The sequence below is a fragment of the Cyanistes caeruleus genome, chromosome Z (assembly GCF_971803275.1).
Source record: "Cyanistes caeruleus chromosome Z, bCyaCae1.hap1.1, whole genome shotgun sequence".
Lineage (NCBI taxonomy): Eukaryota > Metazoa > Chordata > Aves > Passeriformes > Paridae > Cyanistes > Cyanistes caeruleus.
Window position 1 is genome coordinate 21,405,062 of NC_141732.1, and position 13,971 is coordinate 21,419,032.

General features: G+C 39.6%; 1 protein-coding gene and 1 long non-coding RNA gene across 6 annotated transcripts in view; one reads left to right on the forward strand and one right to left on the reverse strand.

Annotated features, from left to right (window-relative positions):
* Positions 1-13,971, forward strand: part of TRPM3 (transient receptor potential cation channel subfamily M member 3) — a 305,059-nt gene that overhangs the window by 231,321 nt on the left and 59,767 nt on the right. For all 5 annotated transcript variants that reach the window (XM_086867037.1, XM_086867036.1, XM_023944693.2 and 2 more), the window contains 4 exons: positions 207-279; positions 7,430-7,530; positions 9,274-9,408; positions 13,576-13,626. In XM_086867037.1, the coding sequence (XP_086723163.1) occupies positions 207-279; positions 7,430-7,530; positions 9,274-9,408; positions 13,576-13,626 (360 nt within the window). The remainder of the gene's footprint in view (positions 1-206; positions 280-7,429; positions 7,531-9,273; positions 9,409-13,575; positions 13,627-13,971) is intronic.
* On the reverse strand, positions 5,615-11,011 carry LOC147648201 (uncharacterized). The gene is made up of 2 exons (XR_015280093.1): positions 10,809-11,011; positions 5,615-10,223 (listed from the first exon to the last, which is right to left on the reverse strand). It is a non-coding gene; the product is annotated as an uncharacterized LOC147648201 (long non-coding RNA).

Below are 13,971 nucleotides of genomic sequence, written 5' to 3' on the forward strand. Positions count from 1 at the left end.
ATATGAAGATTAAGACAATTTCTGTCTTACCAAATTTTATGTCACAAAATAAGCTGCATGTTAATCCTATTTAATAAAGTTCTCATAAAGCAAATAAAGTAAGATTGTCTCACAGACATCAGGACATTCTAAGATTCCTGATTTTATTTATTTTCTTCTTATAATTACAGTACTTTCAATAATTGTATTATTTATTAAAATTGCAGATCACAGTTTTTCGAATGGGATCAGAAGGACACCAGGATATTGATTTAGCGATCCTGACAGCGCTGCTAAAAGGTAACAGAGTTAAACTCCACAGTGTTATTGACATCTCTATCAAAATGATACATCTGTACAGTGAAACTGAAGTATGCTTCTTGCTCTGCTTTATACAAATCCAGCTCTTTCTTTAATGTTTAAACAGCTACTGTTTTCCCTTTCTGAATTTTTGTTCTATGCAATCACTGACGTGTCACAAGAAGTACCAGTGGTGACCCCCACACCAGTTACTTGTGAAGTTTATTATTCACAAGAAGATAGCCAAAGAACTCCTCAGACTTAGATTACCTTGGTAGCTAGAACATCCTTTTAGATAAAGCTGGCTCTACTGCCAAAGTAAGGTGTTGTCTGTAGTCATTCCTAGGAAATTCTGGAAGTAGTGTGAGGTTCCTTTCAGCCTCCACTTGTTGAGTTAAGAACATAGCTATTGGGATGGTTGAGCTTTTAATCTTAAACTTGGCAGGTTGTTACATCTTTCTAAGCCATTACATGTTAGAGTTCTGCTCTTGAAAGGTTGGATAGAAATAAATTCGCTGTTGCTAGAGTTCATGATAGACTCTGGTCTATATTAATTAATAAATTAATTCAAAACAAGGATCAAGAATCTCATCGATCACCAAACTTTTTCTTTTTGTCCCTTGGAAATGATATAATTGCAGCTTTCATTTTTATCTTCAATGTAACTGAATTTCTTCATTATCCTCAATGTGAAGGTATTTTCTTCTCATTTGCTCTTAAGACAGTTTCTAAAAATACTGCTCTTTTTTTCTATTAATAAGGCAAAGAATGTCTTTGAGTTGTGATTCCAGTTTTTCTAGATGTGTTTTGAAGGTCTGTATCTCAACATAGATCTCTGGAGTCGTCTGAATACTGACTCTTGGAAGCTGAAAAAAATAAATCACCAGCCTGCGAGAGATTGTTTTCCATTTCAGATGTTCTTTTGCAGTATTTACGTGACCAACTGTTCTAGTGGCTGCCATCTCAGTATATGAGCAGTCCTCCCTGATCTGGAATATCTGTTTTGCAAGCGCCTAATTGGCGCTATTGGCCCCTTAGTAAAATAAAATTTCCTTTCCTCTTCACGTTATGGCTGCAAGTCATCATAAGAAACTTTTGTTAGACCAGGAGGTGTCTGGATCTGTGTCAGTACTTTTGACACCTCCTTTCATGCTTTTCTGGGAATCTTGAAAATCTGCTGATGGCAGCAGAACTTGTTTCTTGCTCAAGAGGTAGCCAGAGGAGCTAAGACTTATAGCTCATCTTCCTTGCTCCTTCACACTTCCTGATTATGAAAGTATTCAATAAAGATCAGGTTCATCCTCTGGTTCATGCAAGTCTCCTGATCACAAGGTGTTTAATTAATACGTGCAAAGATGAGATCTGTTGTCTCAGCTAAGTCAGTTGTCCTTATTCACACCATGTCTTTGTACACGTGTTCTCACCCACCTTGAAAGAAATACCAACTTTCTGTAAATACATCTCACTAGCCTGATGGATACTTGATGATTTTTCATCAAAGTCTAAGGTAGCAATGCTGAACCACTTGTCTATTGATTTCTATTAAGTAATTTCTCTGTAATAGGTAAAATAAATAAAAATTATTTTTTCATGCTGTTGGAATTTTCATGGCATTGGAGTTTTCATGGCAATGGAAACTTACTTCCCACAGCCTCTTGTCTCTAAAATTAAAGAAAAATAATAATTCTAATAAATAAAATAAGTAAGGATATTTGAAGACTGGGTCTGAGTTATCTTGAAAGTCATAAATTTAGATTTAAGAATTCTTCTCTTCCTACTCTCCAGTACTGTGTGCAAAAAGGGTCAGAGAAATGAATGAAACTGGTGAGTGATTACCAGGAACTTTTTCTCAGTCTTCCTGATGAGGAATTTGCAGCTTTTGATAGTGCAAGAGAAGCATATCAGCTAATGACCCAACCCACCCTTGTGTGAGTGATTTGGTCAGGGAGGAGGGGAACAAGGGTTTGGAAACACAAAGTATTGCTACCTATTTGTTGTGTAAAATTTGTAATGAACTAATCTCTTTAAAAACCCAAACCAGATGCACTTCCAATTCAGGAGCTTGCCTGGACAGCATATTCCACAAGCCCCAAAACCAGCACCACATATTATTTCTTTGTTTGTTTTCACAAATCACTTGTTTAATCTTGTCAGCAAGATCTATCTTTCTTGGAAGTGATCTTCAATAGACTACAGAATGGCATCCAAACTGGTTATCAATTTACATTGCATGGATGTCACAACAGCATATGGTTTGCAAATTCTTTTTTTTTTTTATTTAATGTTGAGAGACACAAATGTGGGAAGTAAGTTTCCAAAGGCATGAGTTTATAGCAGGCAAGTTTATCAATACAGTTTAACTGTTTGTGCTCTCTTAACTCCAACAGTTGGACCTCACACCATAATGGATTTTGTCCTTTTGCAGCTGCTAGTGAAGCAGAAGGCATATGACAGGGAAGTTAAAGAGAGCATATGGAGATGCTCTAAAAAAATACTTGTTTTGAAGTGGCTTCAAAGATCCTAGTTCACGAAGCTGTTGCAATGTCTGGAGCAGACTAGCACCAGCCATGTTTCAGATGGTGCTCCAGAAGCCTTCCCAATGCAATTGTCAGCACTGGGAAAGAGGTGCTGTGTGGTACATGCATACAGTGAGATTACCACCAGGTACCCTCTGAGATAAACCATGTCAGGCTGAAGGAGACATGAAGTTTCTACAGTCTTTCCAGCTTGTGAGTAAGTCATGATTCATGCTCACTGAATAGCCATCATGTAGTATCAGATGGTCAAGGATACTCTGCCATGAAATCACAGACATGGAAATTTTCAGAGTTAGGTCAGCTGTCTGGTTACTGCAGTTGTAGCTGGTTTTGCTGTCTGCTTTTATATTGTCAATTGTTTTCCTAATTGCCAAGATGATTCTGTAGCAAATGCTGTGGAAACACAGCCATTGCACCAGAGAGCTGCTGAGCATCAGACCTGCAGAGACACAAAGAGAAAAGTTAATTTGGGTTGCTATTTTCCCTAATCTAGTCCCAGTTCTTCTTCTCAAAGAGGACACTGACATGCTTAGGTGCACTGTGGAAATGGGTATCCCACAGTTATTTCTGTGTAGGGAGATGTTTCATGTCATTTCATCTTTCCAAATACCTGAGCACCAAGATCATAAGTTGTTCCAGGAGAAACCTTTAGGGGTTTATATTGGTCACAGTAAGCTTTAGCCAGTATGTAAAAGCCTGTAGTAATAAGAATGTAATAGCTCTTCAGTAATCCTGCAAATGCACAACACTCATTGTCTATGTGTGCCCTGGCTCACCAAGGAGACAGCACTGAGTTTATAGTCCCAGGTTTTATCATCAAAGGGTATTACTGTTTTGGTCCAAAATATTGAGTAGACAATGTGATTTTCTACCAGAAGAGTCTATGCAAGATATGCAAGAATCTGTGCAGGCACTCCTAGATGGTAGCCTGAGCACATAAAATCAACGTCTGCAGGAACTAACAGCTGTCCCAGCAATCTATCTATATCCAGTGGTATCTATACCAAGATAAAATACAATATATTGCATCCCAACTGCAGCTTTTCTTCTAGGAGCAAATGAAAGGAAGGGTCACACTGTAGATGCTCTCATAGTCTCAGAACTCTTTTGAGGGACATATCTTACATCAGCCAGACACCAGAATACTGAGTAAATATTACAGAGACATTAGTCATATTATGTCAAACATTATTTAACACAGTAAGTATGATATGATTAAAATATTATTAAATACCATTAAAATAACACAATGCAATGGGTTATTAACTCTACCTTTGGATTTGATTTGGGTACGTTACAGTGACAGGCATCAGTGACAGGCATTCCCAGAAAGGTCACTTTTTGGATTCTTCCTACTAATTCAAGTTCATGCTCTATGACACTGAATGCAGTGAAGGAAATGATTGAAAGGATCTTAAGAGGCCATCTCATGTTTTTTTCTGAGTAGTTTTTCTTATATGAGTGGAATCATTCATACTTCTTAATAGTGGGTAGAACTCCACCTGAAATAGCTTGAATACTTCCTTTATCCTGTGTGGCAAAGGCCATCACTTCTATCCTAGAATAAAATTAATTAAAAGGCATCCACAGCCCATATGCTGCTCTGTACAAACATTTATAGCTTGGATTTTCCTTCTCCTCTTAAGTCATATCAGTGTTATCCACATTCATCTGAAAACCTCTTGGGGAAGATGTGAAAATGGAGACAGAAGCAAGGGCTTTCCAGCAAGAAACTCTACTGTGGAAGCACACAGCAACCAAATGTACCAGGGCCCCAGCAGGCACACCCATACTGCCCAATTCCACACCCTAGATGCACCCACTCTGCTTCAGACCTAGAGTACAGCATCCCCTTGAGAAAACACACATTTCTTTCGACTGCCAGACACCTGCACTGCTCTGTGAGACAATCAAATCAGTTATGGCAACAAGCACTGAGAAGAGCATCAACTCTGGGACTGCACATGTACCAACGGGAAAACTTGGCCACGGCTGGCATCCTTAAGCACAATGAAGGAAGATGGGGAGGACACCGGCTGGACCATGGCTTGCTTTCCCTTCTGCTCAGTATTTAGAGCTACAAGCATGCTCAAAAAAAAACAATTTTGGTGAATGGATGAGCAGTCACCACCTCATGCTCCATGCCTGCTGTTCTTTCCCATGATCAAATGCATCTGAAGACCCTCTATCCATCTGCCAGATGAATCTTTTCTAGGGCATGAAAAGGCCCAAGACTGCTAAGGTCAGTTAATACCGAAGAACACTCCCTGCTAGGGGTCAGAAGTTATTTACTTGGAGCCTTGGTGATTTAGCTTGACTTCTACCCAAAGTGGGGGCACTGTAAATTGCCCACTTCCCTCCCCAAGTACCTCTGATCCACTCTTGATCCACAATTATTTCTAACTAGATGGCACCCCTGCTATCCATACTGTAGGCTGCAGTAGGAAAATCAGGATATGAAGCTCCCTCATCACACATGTGAAGTGTTGTCACGCTGTGGGATCACCAATTACCATCACTAACCCCAGGTTTCAGAGTTCACCCATGTGTCTTCTCCATGGCTCACCAAAATCCTTGGTGAACACCTACTGAAGCTTTCACTTCTCCTACAGCTACATGATTGGGAAGGAAGAGATCTGCTTGGCTTCAGGAGGGAGGAGAACGTTATTTGCTCTCTATGTTTAACTTACACTATCATACTCACTGGAGGCTTTTTTTTTGGTTTTTTCTGTTTTTTTATAAGCAAATCTTAGGATGTTGAAATGTAGAGACATTTTTGCCTTTCCCAAATATAAATATTTTCTGTTCTTGAATTCTGCGTGTTGCTTGTGTAAGAAACTCCAAAAGTTTCAGATGTAGTTGGCATCCCCCCGAGGTCTCTTGTGAGAGCTTTTCTTCTGTATTGTGGTACATAGCAGTAAGAAGTTGTGTCTTATGCAAAGGGGCATTCCTGATACTTCTTAGCCACTGAGGTCACAGAAGTATTTTTACTTTTTTTTCTCTTCTTCATCTGGTTCAATTCTGTTCTGTTCCTGCGTTGTCCACCTGTTTATCAGAGCTCATTTCTGTATGAGTGTGATTTGGATGATTCACAATCCACCATCTCCCAAACAATTACTGTAGGTATTGACAAGTGTTTGACAATGGCAGCAGTAAACTGACTGCAAAGTTGAGAATTATGAAATTAAACTATAGGCTAAGCTCCACAAAGGTTTATATCAAGGTCTTCACAGAGAATTTCAGCAGCCAGCTTTATGTTTTCCTTGCCTCCAATTTCAGAGTCCACTTTCAGCTGGAACAGTGTGTGGGTTTGAATAGTACTGAAATGGGGACAGAAATGCTTTGAAGTAATGAAAAGCTATTATTTATCCTCACTCCATGATATCAGTACAAGAATTAATAAAGACAAAATAACAGTAGAGGTATGAAGTCATTAAAAAATAAGCCTTTATAAAATCACCTAACCACTGCAAGCGGATATTTAGTTATAAAGTCAAAGGGCCCTTTATTTATTTGGTTGATCAGTCCATTCAGGCCAGTTCTCCCTTTGACATTGAAGCACAAACGCTGTTTTACTATTACAAATCAGCTGAGAACCATGAAATATTAAAAAAGCACAGCAGGACAGGAATGTCCCACAGTGCCCATTAAAACTGCAGGGGAAAACCTACCCTCCCTCCCAAAAACAAACAACTCCAAATCATTATTTATTTTGTTGATCAGTCATTCATTTCATTTGGTTGATCAGTCTGTTTAGGCCAGTTCTCCCTTTGACATTGAAGCACAAATGCTGTTTTATTATTACAAATCAGCTGAGAACCATGAAATATTAAAAAAACTCAGCAGGACATGAATGTCCCACAGTGCCCACTAAAACTGCAGGGGAAAACCTACCCTCTGTCCCAAAAACAAGCAGCTCAAAATCCATCTTATCATCTGCATGGTTTCTCATTTAATTTGGATATATTATACCTTGACACAAGCTTTATAGAATGCTTTCTCACATGAGTATTTCATATATGAAGGGAAATTTATTCCACCAAGATGCCTCAGTATGAATAGGGGAGCAATTCCTACACTTCTTATTAAGCTGGAATAAGATAAGATAACACAAGATGCCAAAATATCCACAGCTACTGAAATCAGTGGTGTCTGTATGAGTCGAATCTACTCGTAATTGCTAGAGGCACGTGTGTGTGTGTGTGTGTGTGTGTGTTCATGTGATACACGTGGGTGTGTGTGTATTCCTGCAGCTCCATCTGTATCCTGGTTTGTTCTCTTGCTTCCCATCCAACAGGAGGGAAACCAGTTTAGTCCACCACAAATTGCTTCTTCTGGCTTCACCTCTATCTGCTGTATTTTGAAGGGAATATGAGGAAATAATGTTTATAAGACAATCTGAGAACCACAGATCCAGATTTGAGAACAGAATACTTATTTTTTTACAGGTGTAATGGAAGTCTTGGTTTTGTTTTATTATGAGATCAGCTGCAGAAATGACACGGACATCCGTGACACTTTTCACCAAGTGGAGTTACCAGGGCAGAATGAGCCTAATGTCTTACTTCTTTTTTCTCCTGCTCTCCTCCCTGCACCCCTGTCTGTATACACAGGAGCTAACGCATCTGCTCCCGACCAGCTGAGCCTGGCACTAGCCTGGAACAGAGTAGACATCGCCCGCAGTCAGATCTTTATTTATGGGCAACAGTGGCCGGTACAGTATATGTATATATACACAACGTCTTCTATTGGAAACACTTTGAACCCTGCAGAGTATTAAATCCATTCTACTTGTGTAATTGTGGTTTTAGTGTGGTTTAAAATACACTGGGTAGTGCTAAACACACGGTTCCCAATCGCAGCTGCTGAGGACAGGCACAGTTGCAGAGCTTCGTGTGTTCTGTTGTCCAAGGAAATGGTGACATCTAGCGATGCCTTAAGAGTAGGAAAGCGTACATCTGAAAAAACGGGAAGTAACAGATTTGTACTACCAAGCACAATTCTGCAAGCTGAGGGAAACAAGTGTACAGCCATATTTTAGTGCCAGGCTATAAATTCAAGGAGAGTCAAAACTTATTTTTTCACTTCAAGCAGTATGCTTTTATATGCAAATGCTGAATTTAAGGTGATGATTTGACATAAAAAAAATACACCATACAAATGCTGGAGATCGTGTAGACTGCCAGAGCTGATCAGCAGTATCACCTTGGATGGGCTATGGCTCCAGACCTCAGGTGGTGTTAATTCTGTGCCCACTGCAGCTCTGCATCGATCTGTCTGTTCTACATCTGCACCATCCTGTGCTCCAGTTGCTCCCAGGCTAATGCCATTCCCAGGGAGCAACAGGGGCATGGATTCTCTTCAGGAGTGGTAGGGCTGTAAATAAAGGGGTTATTGAACACTGTGTCAGGCAGAGGAGGAAGAGTCAGCTCCCAGCTTGTGCTGAAGCTTTTATAGGGGCAGAAGTCACGCAGAAAAACAAAAAGAAGCATATCCCTACTTGTGTATGTCCCTAAAGCCAAACCTATTCACTCAGAAGTTTCAACTGGACCACAATAGTCACTCCTGTGACAGTTGTTTCATCACTGTCATTAAAATTTCATGTGCTACCATTACATGAGCATTTACAATTCCCCATGGAAAAATTATAACAATGGGAAAAGCTTCTGTTTAAGTATCCTTGCTTTCAATTTAACTTTCTGCAGCTTGCTACCACTAAAGGTAGTATAAAAATCCTTGCCTTTTCAGTCATGGAGTGAACAGGACTATTTACTTTGATATTAGGCATAAGTATGTGTCAAAACAGAAGGGATTTTAATGGCACTGAACTGTCCTCATTGTTATCCCTTCATCATAGCAAATATTTGCATAAATTCTGCAAACTGCAATCGTTTTGGAAGCTAAAAGCTGAAAGAAATTATCTCATCCTTCTAATTCTGCCTGACCTACAAGAGATAATAAGAAGGAGAGGTTTTGTGTAAGAAGACCTCTTGCATATGAGCCTTCAAAGAAATGCAAATTATGAAGCTATTTCTGTTTCCTGGCTGTTCAAATTTCCCTGAGGTTCCACACCACAAACAGAAGGAAACTCGAGAAAAGACAGAATTAAAGTGATTTTGTGTGTGCATAACAAATATATCCAATACAAATAAAATGTTTGACAGGAAAATAAATAATTATAATAACAATATGGTGAATAAGGTAGAGACATGATCAGCAGTTTACTGGGTTCCAGTTCCTTTGTCCTAATCTGTTTTTCCTCTGATATTCATTTTTGAAATGCAGCCTTAAATCAGAAAAAATGTTACAGATTAAAGCTGTGATTATCCCAGTTCAAGCATAGAAGAGCAGCCCTTAGAATTTTGTCAGGGTTCCCTGCTTGTGCTAGAGTGACTGAACCAGCTGGATGCAGCCTGCCACGCCCAGGAACAGCTTCAATTAATCGCTTGCTTTGCAGGTGGGCTCCCTTGAGCAAGCAATGCTGGATGCACTGGTATTGGACAGAGTGGATTTTGTGAAATTGCTCATAGAAAATGGAGTAAGCATGCATCGTTTTCTCACCATCTCCCGGCTAGAGGAATTGTACAATACGGTAGGGCCAGCCTAAGGCAAATTTTCTGTCTCTATATTCACTGTTCTAGCTCCCACTTGTATTGTGATGACATGATAATGATGCACCAGGCAGTCAACACCTGCTGCAGAAATTTTTCATTAGTCCATATTGTCTCTCTTGCTTGTCTCTCATGCTGTGCCTTGCCCACATAATCTGCTGTATGGATTTTGTAAGACATGAAATAAGCCTCACACAGTGCCAGCTAATTTCTTGTCATTGTAATTCCAGTACAACAAACCTAAGATTCAGGCAGGTGGCACTCACTGGAAAACAGTAACTGACAAGTTGGGACTCATACAGTGGTATTATATGAGTCCTGACAATATGGTTTCAGAAAAATCTTCCAGCTCTTAATCAGTCTCTGTTACAGTGAAGGACTTCCCTATGCCCCTACGGAGTTCCAAAAGTTAGACCTTTGACTTTTAAAAACCTGTTTGCAAGTTTTTAATCCTTGCCAATCCTTTGTATTAATCCTCACGCAAGTCTGCTTCTGAATTCTCAAATGCAAAACACATTCCAGCATTCACAGTATTATACCTATTTAGGTAGTAGTCCAGAAAGTCCAAACTTCTTATGAAAAAGAAGTTCTCACTTCTTGTGAAAAAAATCCTGAAGTCCTGTCTAGTTCTTAGCATTCCCAGCTTTGTGTGTTGCAGAAGGGCTGTGATATGGGCATATCTCTTTTCAAAAAGTTTTTCTGCTGCTAGTACTTTTCAAAGCCTTTGCTGTCATAAGCTGCCACACTGGGCTGTTATCTGGAGGTGTTTCACAGTGATGGTGACCAAAAGTCAGTCCTGCAAAATATCAAATATGGAAAGGGTTCATTAAATTTGGGCAAAATATAGAGGAACAGCTATGTTATATATATAAATCTATATGCCACGCCAGAGACAAACTCCCATCTGATCTTTGGTCAGTTTATGCTTTGCCTATTGGTTAGCATCTATGTATCAAGAATAGAATGCCTATGAGCTTTCTTGTAGCATGGATAAGCCTTGTAGCTCTTGTACCAAAGCCAGTTTTTACAGGGAATAAGTTTGACAGAAGCCTTCAGTTCCACAGCTAAAAAATGGGCTTTTTGAACAAACTTATTGCTCTAGAGGTCAACATACATTTTTTCACACACAAATTCCAAAGGATCCAGGCTCTGAAATGCCTAAACTATCTGTTATACTATATGACCAAATGCATCCAGAGTAGCCTTAGCACCAAAAAAATCTGAAGGCCAGTGTGATAGATTGGCATTTAAGAAAACAAAGAGAAACACCTAAGGAAGTTAAAACCACTGGAGGTTGATGGGAGTTTGTCTCCTAGCCAACAGCTGGCCATTTCTAAGAATTGAGTCTAAGCAGTTTTGATCATTGAAAAGTGAGATCAACCTGTGAACAGCAGGTTAAGACCTAAGCCTGGGATTTTCTTTGTCTCTTTGTTTCCTGGCTGTGAAAGGGAACAGAGCTTTAGCTGGCTTCCCATCCCCTGGCCAGGCCATGCGGCCCAGGCAGGGGCTGGGCTGGGCCTGCCGCGGCTCCCGGCCGGGAGATGGGGCCTGCGGGGCTTGCCCCGGGCTCTGGCCGGGCCAGGCCGGTCCCTGGCTCGGCTGCAGTTCTTTTGCTGTGACTGAATTCATCAGAGACTGCCGAGTAAAGAAAGAAAAAAAGCTCTTGACCTGTGGCAGGCTGAGACAGTGACCACACTCTGCAGAGCAGCCATGAAGAATCTTCCATCACAGACAACTCCAGCTGCTGCTCCAGCAGAGATCACAGAACCATCTACAAAGCCTGGGCAAGATTTTAATCTTTTCTTTACCTAGATGAGACTTGCAGATTAATCCTTTTTTCCAGAGAAAGAAAAAGAGAGTAATCAACATGTAAAGAGACTTTATAAACTCTCAGAGACAGTAAAGAAAAGAACTAAGCTTCAGAAGAGGTAGGGAATAAGAAGAAATAAGCTTTAATAAGCTGAACATTTTTCTGTTAAAGCTATGGAGATGGACAATAGTGTTCTGAAAAAACTCCTTTAATTCATGATAGAGTATATTGGGAGGAATAGAGTAGTTCAGAGTGTGGATTTTGAGCAAAAGGTAGAGTAATTGTGATACAGTGAGGTGCTGGAATAGGAGGGGGGAGAAGTAATAGTTGAAGATTTGAGGCTTTGAGAGGCAAAGAGAAAACTTCTGTTTCCAGGGAGACTCACAGAGACAAATGAAGAGAACTTTTGCCTTTGAATAACTCATCCTTAAAAATTACATCCCTAGACTCATTTGACCCATACACACCTCAGAGTGATGTGAAATGGGAGGAGAGAACTGATGACAGATTTCCGGGCAACTGGCATCAGAAAAATAGAAAGCTATAACAGAAATAGCTTTCTTGTGAGAAACTCCATAGATTAGCAAAAGAAGACTTCTGTTTCTCTACAGAGACTGATGAAAAGATTCAAGCAAGAATTGGGGACTGTTTAAACACCAAAGTTCCGAAGTTTTTTGTCTCTATGTTGTCATGTAAACAAGGGAATAGTTGAGTGGTGGGAGAAAAAAGGGTTCTCTGGAAGTTTTATTTTAGTTTTCTTATTCTTGTAGTTTTGTTAATAAATTTTCTTTATTCCTTTTAAGTTTTAAGCCTGTTTTGCTCTTGTTCTAATCCACATCTCACAGCAAGAAATAAGTTTTCTAGTAATTTTTTAGTTACTGCTTTAAAACCACGACAGACAGTTAAAAAATGCCATATTTCAGCATGAGACCTAGGAGTGACCTGTGAAGCTACAAACCAGTGAATCTTATCTCTGCCATGCCAAATTTGTAAAAATAGAAGTGTAGAACTATAGACAAGGGAATCAATTTTATATCAACAAAGAGTTTACCCAGTTTCTGTAGGAAAATGTTAAGCCTCTGCAGTCAGCATGTGGGAGAATAAGGATTTTGCATTTGGTGTCCCCCCCCCTTTTTTTTTTTTAAATTGTTTGACAGTATTTTAAAACTTCAAAGGTTATTAAAGAAATGTAGCTGCCATGGCTTAGAAGATTGAGGATGCTTTTGGTTTAAAAACTGCTTGAATGTTAGCAAACAGGGAGAAGGAATACATGGGTTTTTTTCACCACAAAAGGATACAATGACCAGGGTCATAGAAGACCCTGTCCTGGGACCACAGCTATGTTCAGTTTGTTTATGTAAGATCTGAAAAATGGTACCTATAAAAGAGACAATTATAATTGATAATAATAATAATAATAATAATAATAATAATAATAATAATAATAATAATAATAATAAAACTCTGAAGCAGCATATGAAGAGTCATAGGTAAGTCTCATCATGCTCAGAGATGGGATTACATAAAATTTAGTGTTGGGAAGTGCAGGGCAAATCATATATGGAAACATCGACTCTACACGTATAGTCATCTCATCCATCATCAGCTACCACCAAGAAGACCTCTCATAAAAGTCTCATAAAATATCAGAAACAGTCAAAAAACAAAGCAGAAAATAAAGTCAGATGTAGATGTAGATGTAGATGTAGATGTAGATGTAGTAGTAGTAGTCGTAGTAGTAGTAGTAGTAGTAGTAGTAGTAGTAGTAGTAGTGGTAGTAGTAGTAGTATCGAAACTGTGGGACTCCTCTGCAGAATGTTTTTTGTGATGACAGCTGGAGTCAAAAGAAGATTGGCCAAATTCACAGACTGCATTCTGCAATCACATACATATGCATTCACAGAGAGTGGCTTTGAGATGAGACAGCCTCAATGCAATGCCAGGCTCAGAGTGTCTCTGAGGGATGGAAGGGGAAGTCCTGAGTGCAGGAAGGCTGAGACTAAAAGCAGCTGGATTTGCTTCCACTTGTTCCCAGAGGTTGTGCATGTTGTGCTGTGCTCTTGGTTTTTCTAAGCCAGGAGCCTAACCTGATACACAGGACTTCAGTTTTCATCCAATGTGGCTGTTCATAGGGTTTTCTTATGTAAGAGTTTTCTACAAAAGAGGAAAACAGGTGAAATAACATTCTTGTTATTGTTTCGGGGTCTTTTTAATTGATAACACTGTACAATTGAAGTGCTCTCAGCTACCTGATTTCTAAACTACCAAGGTGACAAAGATATCTCAACATTTATAATTTGTGCAAACTATTTTGTTCTTCTTCATTTGTTCTTTGCAGAGACATGGGCCATCCAACACTCTGCATCATCTAGTCAGGGACGTGAAAAAGGTAAGAGTCCAATAGACGGTAGGTTGAAAACAATGCTGTTGTTCTTTGGTAGCTAGATACAAACTCCATTTTGCATGAGCTTTCAGTCAGAGCCTTCTCCCTCCTGCCAGTACAGAATGTCTTGTTTGTGTGCTCCAAATATGAACTTTTTGCATACAAAGCACAATTAGCAAGTTATTTGGCTTGCTTTCTCTGTGGTTTTAGACACTTGAGTAATAGTGTGTCTGCTGCCATACTTGTAGGCTCTTAAATACTGTGTGGATTTATGCTGTTTCTTGTATTTTTCCATTCCTGCAACTGTTGTCAAAGCTACTTACTGTGTTGCTAGTTTACTTCCACGCCTGT